At 37.7% G+C, this 13,191-nt stretch overlaps 1 protein-coding gene across 2 annotated transcripts in view; it reads left to right on the top strand.

The window, feature by feature from the left end:
* The window catches only part of SYT1 (synaptotagmin 1), a gene marked incomplete at both ends in the record, with an annotated part of 131,240 nt that overhangs the window by 39,700 nt on the left and 78,349 nt on the right, over positions 1-13,191 (top strand). The window contains 2 exons of one of the 2 annotated variants that reach the window (XM_080638924.1): positions 8,305-8,418; positions 11,682-11,849. In XM_080638924.1, the coding sequence (XP_080495050.1) occupies positions 8,305-8,418; positions 11,682-11,849 (282 nt within the window). Of the gene's footprint in view, positions 1-8,295; positions 8,419-11,681; positions 11,850-13,191 lie in introns of both variants that reach the window. The other variant, XM_080638923.1, reaches the window with a different exon arrangement.

Raw genomic sequence — 13,191 nt, 5'->3', positions numbered from 1 at the left:
TAAAGTAACTTGGTATTGACAGCTGCAATTGCACCCAGCCAAACTTCAGCATATAAGGGTTTTCTTAGACTATTTCATGTTATGATCTTAGCTGTTGAACAGTGAACACTCTTGCCCTCATAGAGATAAAATAGTGAAGGAACAAATTTTTTAGTGTCAAGCTCCCTGAAATGTTTCAAAGTAGTATGTGTTGACCTGGCAGAATGGAGACAATAGCCAAAATGAAGTCAGTAAAATCCACACTGACATTCAGAGAGCCTGGATTTCACTTGTAGAACCCAAGCCAGAAATAATCCAAGAGGATCTTTTTGAGGGACAGGAGCTCTGTTACTGGCAGTGGTCTTTTTTATGCAATGTTTGCTCATGTGCTTGCTTGTTTTCCCAGTTGAATGCGTAGAGAATAGTGAGTGTATTTATTCCACAGTGCCACCTGTCTTGGTCTTAGCATGCCAACTCCTATTTGTTCACATCTTCAGCCTGTGGTGGCATTAATGCTCACCATGGGTTATCCAAAATGCGGTGAGATCCTAATTCACACTCAGAAAGACACCATGTGCCCCAGAGCCATTGCAGTGTAGAAAATCAGTCAGAAAAAAATGGGGGCATGTCTTTCTTATACTATGACAGTTAAAACGGATTGACTGTCCATATGACGGTCCAATGAATTGGAGTCCCATTGGTACATTAATTCAACCTCAGGTTTGACCAGTCATCCTGCTTTTTCATCTGTCTCAGAAGACAACTGTGCAGGGTGCATAAAACTTCCTGAAAAACACGAAAATAAGATGTTTATGAGGATACAGTGTTACAGATGAGTATTTCCGTTTTGCAGGGTTTTCCACAAAACTCTTTTGTTGCTTAGATTTATGTTAGACTTCAGAACCCTGGAAATATGGAAGCAACAGCTGTGAGCCATAAGGCGGGGCTTATTTGCATTTCTGTCTCTTCCTCTCAGTCACACCCAAGAAAACATAGGAGCTTGCATCACATGCTTCCTGAGTTTTTCTCCTCCTTTTAAAATCACTTTTCCTGTCAAATGCATTTATTACTCTTATTGTAACCTATTGTACCATTAAGATGATATGAAGATACAGATCCTGCTCATTTTCTTACATGTCTTGTTTATTATACTAAAAGTCTTGCACTGGAAGCTTCCACTGTCAAGGATGTTTGTCATAGAATAATAGAATGGTTTGGATTGGAAGGAACCTTAAAGCTCATCCAGTTCCAACCCCTCCGCCGTGGGCAGGGACACCTTCCACTAGACCAGGTTGCTCCAAGCCCTGTCCAACCTGGCCTTGAACACTGCCAGGGATTGGGCAGCCACAGCTTCTCTGGGCAGCCTGTGCCAGGGCCTCACCACCCTCACAGGGGAAGCCTTCTTCCTAATATCTTAATCTATATCTACCGTCTTTCAGTTTTCACGCTTTACAGCCATTCTGCCTTGTCCTGTCACTTCATGCCCTTGTAAAAAGCCCCTCTCCAGATTTCCTGTAGTCCCCTTTAGGTACTGAAAGGCTGCTACTATGTCTCCCTGGAGCCTTCTCTTCTCCAGGCTGCACAACCCCAGCTCTCTCAGACTGTCTCCATAGGAGAGGTACTCCAGTGCTCTGATCATCTTTGTGATGAGGACCTACTCCAACAGATCCATGTCCTTATGTTCTTTCTTACGTTATTTTGATTAACAAAACAAATCCTGAATTCTTTATTCAAGACCAGAGTCTACAGGTTCCTAATGAGTGGTGTCTAGGAAGTGTGCAATTATTCCTTAAATAAGTGATTTAAATCACGCTCTAGAGACATTTACCTGTAACCACTGATTATATAGAGAGCTAAACTCTTATACTAAGTACTTGAAGTTAGTGGGTATGAATAACATACACCAGGAACAGCAGTTCATATCAATGAGGTATAAACTTCAAGCCCCACTGGAAATACTTTATTGTTCACTTTTTAAGCAGAGGCATATATTCTTTACAAAATGATGAGCAATAAATATGAATAGCAAAATAACCTTCAAGCATGAGAATATCAGATAGTTGATAAATTTCTATTTAGAGGATGGTCAGAGGATGATCTTATCTCTTTTTAAGCAACTGAGCCAAAAGAAACAGGTCTTTGCCAACTTTTTCTCTATGGATTAATGTGGCACCCAGTAAATCATGTCTGGCTATATTTAGATTAATTTTTCACTGTTAAGTAGATGTAGTCTATGTAGCAATTATATAGCATGAAAAATTTTTCAAACAGAAATAAATGTAGCACTTGGAGTGGTCCTCCCATGTTGAGGAGCCAGCTCTGTCCCCAAGTATGCTTCCATCTGGCCTGCTGCCATTCACTTGTGGAGGCTGAAGAACAATTGATTGAGCAGCATGCACTGGCCAAGCAGCATAAAACCGCATCCTACTCACAGCCTGCTGCTTAGCACAACCAAGCACTGCCATATGGGAAGTGGGGGCAGAACACACTAGCGAACTTGCAAGAGTGCTTACTTCTTTTAGTTCATGTGCATGGGCCCTGCAATCAAAGCAGAGCCCTGACCCACATGCTGAACTTCCAAAATAGGCCCCCGGCTGAGATTGGTTACAGCTTTCCCCAGGAAATAAACGCTGGCTACAGGAAAAACAAATTGATTTGGGGGCTTAACAGCTCCAACTTGAATGTATGTATTCCTATTTTACACTGAATACCTCCAGCATTTGCTGTATATCTTCTGTTGCGCCAGAATAAGTTGGTATTTTAGTATTCAAACAATTCAGCGAGCTCTTAAGCTGAACGTGATGACCTGTTGTCATAGAGCCACTAAAGAAAGAAAGCCATTTGAATAACAGAACAGACCGTTTAAAACCTGGATAACAAGCAGTGAAGTAATGTCAATGCCTCACATGCTGAACACAGCAGGGTCATGCTCATCCTGTGCATCAGTGTGGCCCAGTGCTAGTGTGTGTGAGGCCAACACTCCTACAGCAGTAATGGCAAAGTAGATTTCACAATGACCAAAGCCTGGCTCAGCCACTGGAAACCCATGTGCAACATGCACTTTAAATTAATTCATGGAGAGAAAGCAGATGCTGAATGAATTAAGTGTTGCCTTTCCTTCTGAGGGACTCTGATAGAGAATGTGTTACAATCAGGCTTTTCTGCTTCGTGATACAGAATCAGCCAGGAATTTTTAAAGACTTTTGTTTTCTCCTGGATGAAAATTGGCCAGATCAAGATTACGGTGTTCCTGAATATGAAAGAAATTGATAAGAGGTGCACAACCGTTAGTGGAAATGCATCCATTCCTAGGTGTGGAGGAAAAATTGCCTTTCTGATAAATTCATTGTTGGACATGGCACAGAACATTCTCACTGCAAAATCATATTGTTTTCTTCCATTCAGCTCAGCAGGCATTGCACAAGCCTGAGGACTGGGCATCATTCACATGTTAAAAAAATATCCCCTTCACAATGTGAACAAAGGAAATGATTGATGGGGCAAGCAGAGATGGAACTCGGGATGGCAGCATGCACCGTGAAGCAAATAAATGTACAGGCTGCAATCAATGTTTTCCTTCCTAGCGTCTCTCCATGATAAATGGTAACTTGTTTCCTTAAAAGTGAGGACATAGGCCACCCCATGAGTGGAAGGAGCCCTAAAAACACTGTTAGTGAAAGCATTTCTTTGTATGTGACAGTGAAAGGCACTTGCAGTCTTAAATAGCTTGTGATATGAACTAGGCATTAATGTTGAGACATAAGGGTGACTGAGACCAGAATCAAAGTGCAGAATACACCTTCATGGGTCTTTGCATCCTCCTGGTGACTCAGACATGATTGCAGCCTCTGCGTCTCTGTACAGGAGACAAGGAAGTACAATTGTTTTGCCAGCAGCTTTGTTATCTGAGTCTTGTCTCGGTTCACTTTTCTGGAGCTTCTGCACATGTGCAACCAGCAGACCAGCTGTGCTAAATACCTTGGAAACCCTCTCGATTTCTACACATAGTTTTGGAAGGGATTAAATGAAAGTGTACATGAAGCTGATTTAATCCCAAGAACCTCTTTTGTGGTTTGTGGTGTAAAGTAACAGGGTAAATTCAGTGACGAGGTGCAGGGCTTTTGGAGAAACAGCTGGAAGCAAGGGATGTTCTTAGTACCTGGAGGCAGCACCACTGGAGGGAGGCTTTGGCAGCTAGGGGAATAAGAAGGGGAGGAAGCCCAGGAAATGTAAAAACCCACTGCAAGGTGTAGAATTTGCAGAGCTGCAATTACAAGCAGTTTTGGATTTTCTTTCCTTCTGTAATGCAAAAGATGAAACATCAAAAAAAAAAAAAATAGTAATATGAGACTGTGAAACCATTCAATTATGTTATGGAAGTAAAGAAACAACCAGCAGATTCAGCTGTGGATCCCAGATCACTGTAATTTAGCACTGTTTGTTGCAGGAACAACTACAAAGCAGATGAGATGTAGATGAGAGTAAAAAATGGTTTAACTAAACATGGCACAGAAAAGAAAATCCTAATGCTATAAGTAGATTTATGTCCCTTGGTTCTAGAACTAATTACAGAACTCATTCAAATATGGATTAAATGAGAGATTGTTCAAAAGTTCATTTTGTCTTCCAGGTCTAAGAAAACATATATCTTGTGTGGCCCTGTTAAGGTCCCTGGCACAAAGTAACTTTTCCCACTTGCTGATTTCATTAGATTTGGATGTATCGCCTTGTAATGCGTGCATTGGATAAGCACTTTTTTTTTGTACATTCCTACACCTGCTTACATATAAGCCTTCATTTTTCAGATACTTTACGTATGCAGGAGGATATAGGGGTTTCATTGTTGTGTATTTCTGCGTCTGTTGTGCAGAAATGAAGAAAGCACTTGAGTGAAATTCAGAGTCATCCCAAATTAGAAAAAAATAAATCTGGTCTCCAGCACAATGTAATAAGGCATTTCTGTGTTGCGTATTTCACAGAAAAAGCATTTAAAATGTCATGGAATTAAAAGAAATATTAGGAAAGGCAAGGCTTATATTCCTCTGCATTTAAAACCAGGCTTTCTCATTACAGTTGTGTCAGTTGAAGAGGCTTGAGGAAAAAGCTAGCTTATAATTAAAAATATTTTATTGTTTCTAAAACCAGTAAAATATAGCTGCTTATTTTAATTGATTGTAACAATACAACAGTAGGATCCAATATAGTGTGATACAGTGTGCTATAAATTGAGGGTTGCAATACTATTCCATTAAATATTGATCTTTCAGAGAATCTCAATACAAAATGAAAATCCCTGCAGGGTGTTTCAAGTACTTTGAAGCAGTCCAATTCTTTTTCCTCTTCGGAATTCAGCAGCTGCATCAAACATGAAACTTCTTTGCTTCCTTTGACTCAGCTTCTTTGTACCTTTGGCCTCTAGTTTGAAAGCAAATTCTTTTCTTGGCAGTATAAACTGTTATGTACAGACTGCTGTAGACATAATAATTTGTCATTTCTTCCCTCCCCCCATGCCATGACCTTGGCCAAATCTAAACACCATCATTCTTAATGTTTCTTAGTGCTTCAGTGTTTCTGAGTCATGGCCAAGAAGAATCATAGCTCCTCAGCTGATGTGAGTAACATGCTACGTTTTACATCTCCCCAGGAGATAACTTTCACCTTCCAACAGCCCTTTCATAACCTGTGAAGAGTTAGCCAAGTGCAGGCAATGTTTTCTGCCTGCTTTTCAAAATTCCCTTGCAAGAGGGATGTTAGCTTCCCATTGTATTTTCAATATAAGTAAGAATCTTTTCACATTGAGTTAGTTACAGCTCTGGCATCTCCCAGATTGATCAGCTATGCAGAAGAGTATATCATTTTCCTAGCAATGGTTATGTCACGATTGCCTTAGTGCAATAGTCACAAATTCACTATACCAAGGAATTAGCATATAAGATTCTTCTTGTATTCTGCCTTTTATCCCTGAGGAATGGCTGTCGGATATTTCCTCTCAAAAAAAATACAGGTCAAAAGCAGATGAAACAGCAGAAATCCAGTAACTATCACAGAAACAGTGATATACTGGAGCTGTTTATCACTGTTCTGTCATGGAGTCCTCTATTAAGGCAATACTGGGATGAATCAGAGCAGTGGATCTTGGAGTTAACATCCCACTCTGAGTTACTGCTTCCTGTTTTCTCCAGGCTCTGATAAATGTGGTTGCTTCGGTTGGATTACTTTTTTTTTTTTTTCATGATCACAAAACCTCAAGCTTATTTTTATTGCCAATGAAAGCAAGGTGTTTGGCTAATCACATCACCCCATATACTGAAAGGCCCGTATGTGATTCTGCAGGGGCTGTGCTTCTTGCCATGGAGCCTGTCAGTTTTGAAGTGTCACCTTTGTTGTTGTACTAACAAAAAAGTTGTGCTACAGCCAGAGGACTCACTTGCAACTCAGCAACTTAAATGTCTTAAAATAATTTTCATTTCAGGCAGCTCAGCCCTTTGAAATAAAAATGGTTTAGTTCAGAAAGTATGACTTCCAATATCATAGGTGATTCTTATTCACTGCTGACTTTTCCCACCAATCTCATCCAGACATGGTTTAATGGGGGGTGTCCCTGCCCATGGCAGGCGGATTGGAACTAGATGATCTTAAGGTCCTTTCCAACCCTAACTGTTCTATGATTCTGTAGGTACGCTGTAATTTATGTCCCTAGTAAAGAGTCCATCATTCACTAACATTCAGATATTTAACTCAAACCCAGCTAGTCTGCTTACATAAATCAGTGTTGTTGCATTGATTTTAGTTGAGCTATGCCAGCTGACTTTCTAGCTTATTTTTAAAGTAGAGAAATAATTGCTTAATATTGTACAGTTTTACATCTGACCTTCTGAGTTTAGATCTGATTCTGAAAAATAACATTTTCTGCTTTAGAGATCAATCTTTCTTCTTACCACACCCCCACAATTGTTGTGTGACCCCCACTGTGTTCATGGCTGAGTGAGAATGTTAATGCTTTCATGTTCAGTCTTTCAGCAACCACCATCAACTGTGGATGTAGTGACTTTCCAGCCTTGCTCTGTCTTCAGATAAAGAGCTCCCGCTGCAACCCATTTATAAATGCTGTAGGTTCCTTCAGACCACCTCATGTTGTGAAAAAAGAGCATAACAAATCTTACTCTTGCACTTAAAAGTTCTGTGCAAGCAGAAGTTCCATATAGAAGGAACTTTCGTCCAGACAGGACTATTATAGATAATAAGCATACTGTTTGCTCTAACATGCAAATAACAATTCTGGATGAATGCTCAGTGTTGTTTCCTTGATTTCACACTCTCAACTTTATTTTCATATTTTCTACAATTTTTCACTATTTGTCTCATCACTTTTGCCCATTTTTCAGTTCTTTCTTAGGTAAGAATCTACTGGAATATAATCTAAATAGTTAGTTCTTGTTCATACAGTTTAATAATTGTATGAATTCCGTTTTTCACAGTGCAGATACTTCTGCTTTCTGGTACAGTAAAAAATTACTACATCATTTAGTATTTTAATTATGTATAAAATCTAAGGTGACTGCTATGTCCTTTAAAAATAGCAGGGTTTATGCAATAGAAAAAGCTGCAAGCAGTTCTGTATTTCTTTATTTTTGTGTTTCCTCCTAAGCAAACTAAAATCAACTTGCAATCAATTTGGTTCAGCCAAGCTTTATAGTGAGAATGAATAAAAAGGAAATTGGTCTCGGGAGGGAGAGAAATGGAGAAACATGCATTTGCTAATGGCATGGTGAAAACTTTGCTTCCATATTCATTCTAAATAAACATGAAAAATGTTTGGCATATGATTGTAGGAAGAACTCATCCACGGCACATGCTCTTAATCATAGTAATCCTACAGAAATGTGTTGCCAATTGCAAACAATTCACAGCATGCACAAACAGGTTTGACATTGTTAAGATATTCTTAAGCTGAATGAATGTATGACTTTGCTTATTTAATAGCATGTTTGCCTCCTTGTGCCTCTTTAAGAGCCAGTGTGAGCCCAGAAGAATTTTTTCATATTGAGCTGGTATTTTGTTTCTACTTTCAGGTTTTATAACAATGGTTGCTTGTAATAGTCGAAGAAGCTTTCGTCCTACTTCCATTGCTTGCTTGCTGATTTACAATATCTTCCTGAGCAACCTAAATAGTATACAAACATATGTAAATCGCATATCTGGACTTCTGCTGTCATGCTTGCTTTTAATGGCTTTTACGTAGATTTGAGGACAGTGTCTATTCTAAACTGATCCTGCAGAGTTTACCTTACTTATCAATATATTCTTTCTTTCTAGGCTCTTAAGGATGATGATGCTGAGACTGGGCTGACTGATGGGGAAGAGAAAGAAGAACCCAAAGAAGTGGAGAAGTTAGGGAAAATCCAATATTCTTTGGATTATGACTTCCAGAACAATCAGGTTTGAAACAACCAACCTGTAACATTTTATTTCTGTGTGTGCAAAGGGTGAATGAAGTAATACATTTAATATGGTAGATATTTCTGAAATCCTTACTGCTTGTACAGAGTAAAAGGAGAAAGCATGACTGAAGATTCATGACAGAGGTACTAGTAAATTGGAATTCAGTGTACTCAGAGTTTATATTGCATCTTTAATCAAAATTGAAGACAGTTTTATCTAATAGTTATTAATAACTTTTTATATTGAGACATCACCAGTCAGTGTCAAACCACATTATATTATGGAGTCTGCATGCCGACAGTAAAAGATAGCTTCAGCTATCAGGTATTTAAAATGTAAGCAAACAAAAGACGGGAGGTAGAAGAGAGGGACATAGAAGCAAGTTAATTCATCATGGGTCTTTTAGCAAATTGATAAAGATTGCCAGGAGTAGCTTTCTCTCACTTCAAGTGTGCACTTTGCCTTATTAGCTGCATCAGGTTGTGTTGCTCTCCATTAGAGTATATCTACTAGCCAGAAAAACTTTAGTGTGGAACAAAAGGAAAAAAAAAAAAAAAAAGGGTAAATTTGGACAAGAGGAATCTCTCCAGTCATGAACTGATACTCCTTCAGTACCCTACTCGGAAACTGGTAAGACCAAACTTTCACATACTGAGCCAAGTTTTCAGTAGGAATAGGCACCATAATATGATGTAGACCTAGAATCAACCTAGTTAACAGGTCTGACCACATCCTAAACTAGCTTGTATTTAATTGCCCTCCCTGGCCTTCTGCTGCTGGTGACAAAAAAATCATTTTGTCAATTATATCAATCACAGCCTCACATTAAAACTGGCTTAACTTTGGACTTCTTCACTTTTACTGCATGTCTTTCAGTGAACTTGAGAATACATACCCTTCATTTCATTTTTTGACAGCTTAAGTCAAAACCACATCATTCTTCTCTATTTATGTAAAGAAATGGCTACTGAACTTAAATCCCTGTTTATTCCTATTCTTCGTCTGAACTGACTTTTACATGTACTTGTAGTTTATTTCCACAGTAAATTTCTTTGTTTTTGCTGTTCACAGAATGCAGTACACTTACTTGTTGCAAGACAAAGAAAATAAGAGAAATAAAGAAAATTTTCTGTGTCAGCAGCAGGGTATTCACACAGCTATGACCTGGCATAATACATAGTATTTTCCTGTCTTTTCAACTATCTTCTGACTACCCGTGCTTATTTGCAATGCAAGAGCCAAAAATCATTCTGAAGCCTTTAAAGAACCTGCGGCTAAAGGAACTTTTCTTCAACTGCCAGAAGACTGGCCATGTGCTGAGTCACACTCATCCCCCTTGAAATCAGTATGAAATCAGTGTGAAGCATTAGACCCTTCAGAAGCAGAAGGTCTAAAGAGGGAGAGAGGAAAAGCTGCAAATGTGTTCTGACAGATGGATTTCAGTTTTGTTAGAATATGAAAACAAACTTTGTGTGAATTTTATTAAAGGAAATGTTGATTCGTGAATTATATTTTACAAAGGAAAATAGGATGTGAGAGCAACAAATCTGTAAAAGTGTATAGTATTTAATTAAGGTAATAAATTGAGTCATGGATGCCTATTTTATTTTGCTGCTTAAAGCTATGTTGCAGCTTCGAATTTGTCAGAGGATAGATGATATAAAAGAGTAGAAGAGGGGATTCAGTTAGATTAGTATAGCGCAGTGGCATGAAACTGCAGACCAAAAATCTGGCTAATATATTGCACAAGGTTGAGAACAGAGACAAGATGACCAGTGTACTCTCCACAGTATGATGCTTCAGTTTTAGAGAAAGAAATTTTTTAAAGCAATTCAATTGCTTTTCCATTCTTTAAGTAGAAGTCGTAGACTTATTTTTCGCTCTTAGATGTGAAAGACTGGATGTAGATCCTGAACCTGTTAAGCATCTAGGAAAAGAATGAGATAGAAGTGTGTCTTACAGCTAAAGGAAAATGTTTCATGTATCTTAAGAGTCCTAATTTTATATAGCATATATATATAGCATATATAAAATTATATAAAATTATATATATCATATATAAAATTATAGCTTAATTTTCATTGAAAGAGTCCTTAGGAGCTTAGGAGGGAAAATTTCCCAGGAATTTTCTATTGGATAATATGCAAGCCATACTGTGAATTTAAAACTGGTAAAAGTAAGTCCAGCTTTGAGAAATCTCTCAGAAGCTTCTCTTCTAGATTGACTATGTTGTTCTATATTCCAGTTGTTAGAGCTTCTGTTTTCAATTTTGAACAATTCATCTATGAGAGAAACAAATATACTGTGACTGAAGCACTGATTTTTAAGAAATATTCTCAGATTTCATCCCCAGTTCTTAATATCTTGCCTCCACATTGACCCTGAAGAGTCACTTGAATGTTTACCTTAGTTCTGATGTGAAGCTACATTAAAAGTATTTCTTTGTCTCAACTCCCTTGTGCTGATGAGGCATAATACAAGCTGGTATGTCTATATAACATAACATAACCCTTTGTTTATAATACTTAAAAAATTGCCAGGGTATTTGCAAGTTTCGAATATGCTTCAGTCTAACTTTTAAAAGTACAGAAGAGATTTAAGAAACTAATTTTTCTGGTTTGCAATGAGATTATGAATTGTTATTAGGGTTTAGTTACCAAAGGTTAGTTTTTATGTGGTATTTTTCGAAAATGTTGTCCTTTCTTTACTATCTAAACCCATTTGTATACATAGCAAGAGGAGTTAAATACAAGGAAAACTGCAAAATCCATTTGTTTTCAGCAAAGCTCTGCTTGAGGATTTGCATTTGATATATCACCTTTTTGTGTTTGGTTAGGGAGAAGGTTACATGCTAGGGATTTAGAATACAAATTTTGTAGTCAAAATTAGACATTCTTGATTGTTTAATAATGTGATTTCTATTCATGGTGCCCAGCATAGAAATATAGTGCACAAGAGGAAAGAGCAATTGAAAGTTATTTGATTGCAGTCTTTAAAAAGATGAAGTCTGTATTTAGCTGTAATCAGCTGCCCTTTGAAAACCTGTTTTCTGCTTAAAAACAGCCTTTATAAAGTCTGCATCTGCCATAATTGGTTTTCCAAAGTTTATAGTGTTGCTTCATTTGCCTTCCTTGAAGGGGGGGGAATAGTTTTTCATAGACCAGAAATATGGTCTCCATGTTTATTTCTCTGTTACAGTTTGGGGTTTTTTTATAAATATCTATTTGAAATTTCATTCTGCTGTTTTCCTCTCTTTTCAGCTTCTGGTTGGAATTATTCAAGCAGCTGAGCTGCCTGCATTAGATATGGGTGGTACATCTGATCCCTATGTGAAAGTTTTCCTGCTGCCTGACAAGAAGAAAAAATATGAGACAAAAGTCCACAGAAAGACCCTTAACCCTGTTTTCAATGAGCAATTTACATTCAAGGTATTTTTTTTTATAATTATTGAAACTTTTTTATTTAATGACTATCTCATGTTTGGCTACTGTGTTAGACAATTAGTTCATTGGTAGCTGAGCATAGTGGTTTTTCATGTTGTAGAAACTTCTGATATTCAATCTTCTTATGGTGGAATGGTATAACACAGGGTCAGACCTCAGTAAGTGTAAAAGGCACAGTTTGATTTTAGGCACTTTGGTTAGCTGATGTATGACAATCCAAGCCATATTTTATGGCTGGATAAAAGTTACAAGAAAGTCAGAAAACAGTGACACCTTGACAAATGTCAGGTAAATTTCACTAGACCAGCATTTTCTTTAAATATCTTTGTAGTCTGATTTATGAATTTCAGTATACCATTTCTTTTCCCCTCAAAAAGGTAAACAGATGAAGGACAATATGGCAGATTAATCTTGCTGAACTTTGTCATAGCAATTATTTGCTGTGCTACTTTACATATGAAAAGAAGTCGTGTCTCAGGTTTAATGACATATGAGTTAAATAAATGTAGCTAAGCCTTAAGTTGAGATATTGAAGTCATTCCAATAATATCTATCAACAGTGTTTTTCTAAAACTGTAGCCATACCTAAACACCAGTTAAATACAATAAAGGAATAATATAAAGTATGTTTCATAGGGCTTCTCCCAATATACATTCCTCTGCTTTTACTTTAGGCCTTTCTCTCTGTGCCCAATCTTATAATGACAGCTACAGATTGAAAACAGGAACAGTGAAAGACTCAGGCTATGTAATCATTCAATGAGAAAGATATCCCTGGAGGCCAGAACCACTACTGCATATATAAGCTTATTTTTTCCCTTGAAGATGTTCATAAAAGTAATCTTTTGTGGGGAGTTATTTTTTCCTTGAGCTTCCCTAAGAGAGTATTTAAAAGAAAACAGAGTTCTAAATTACAGATTCCCATGAAGCTCACAAAAGAAAAAAAGAACCAAAGGTACAAATTACAAATCCAGTCTTCCATTCCTGAGCTGTAATGTCCACTGTTTTAAGTCACATCTTTAATATTCAAATATTATACTCCAAAAGAAAGTTTGCTTTCAGCACAATACCTGACAGTGTTTAGGTGCATCCCAGTATGTGACTGATCACCCCCTGGATACTGTGGTCTGTATTCAAGAGAAAACCCATGGGCCATGCTAAATACCATCATTATTCTGGGGACTGCAGTGAAAAAGAAAAGTGACCATTTAACTAGTGCTGCAACTGTACTAAATAATTTCGGTGGGAACTGTTGACAATGTAGTTTGGCAGAGCCTTACTTCTGTGTCCCACTTCAGGTAGTGCACAACTTCTGTTGGCATCCTTA

The sequence above is a fragment of the Psittacula echo genome (assembly GCF_963264785.1).
Source record: "Psittacula echo genome assembly, chromosome: 1".
Lineage (NCBI taxonomy): Eukaryota > Metazoa > Chordata > Aves > Psittaciformes > Psittacidae > Psittacula > Psittacula echo.
This window is presented reverse-complemented; position numbering and strand designations above follow the sequence as displayed.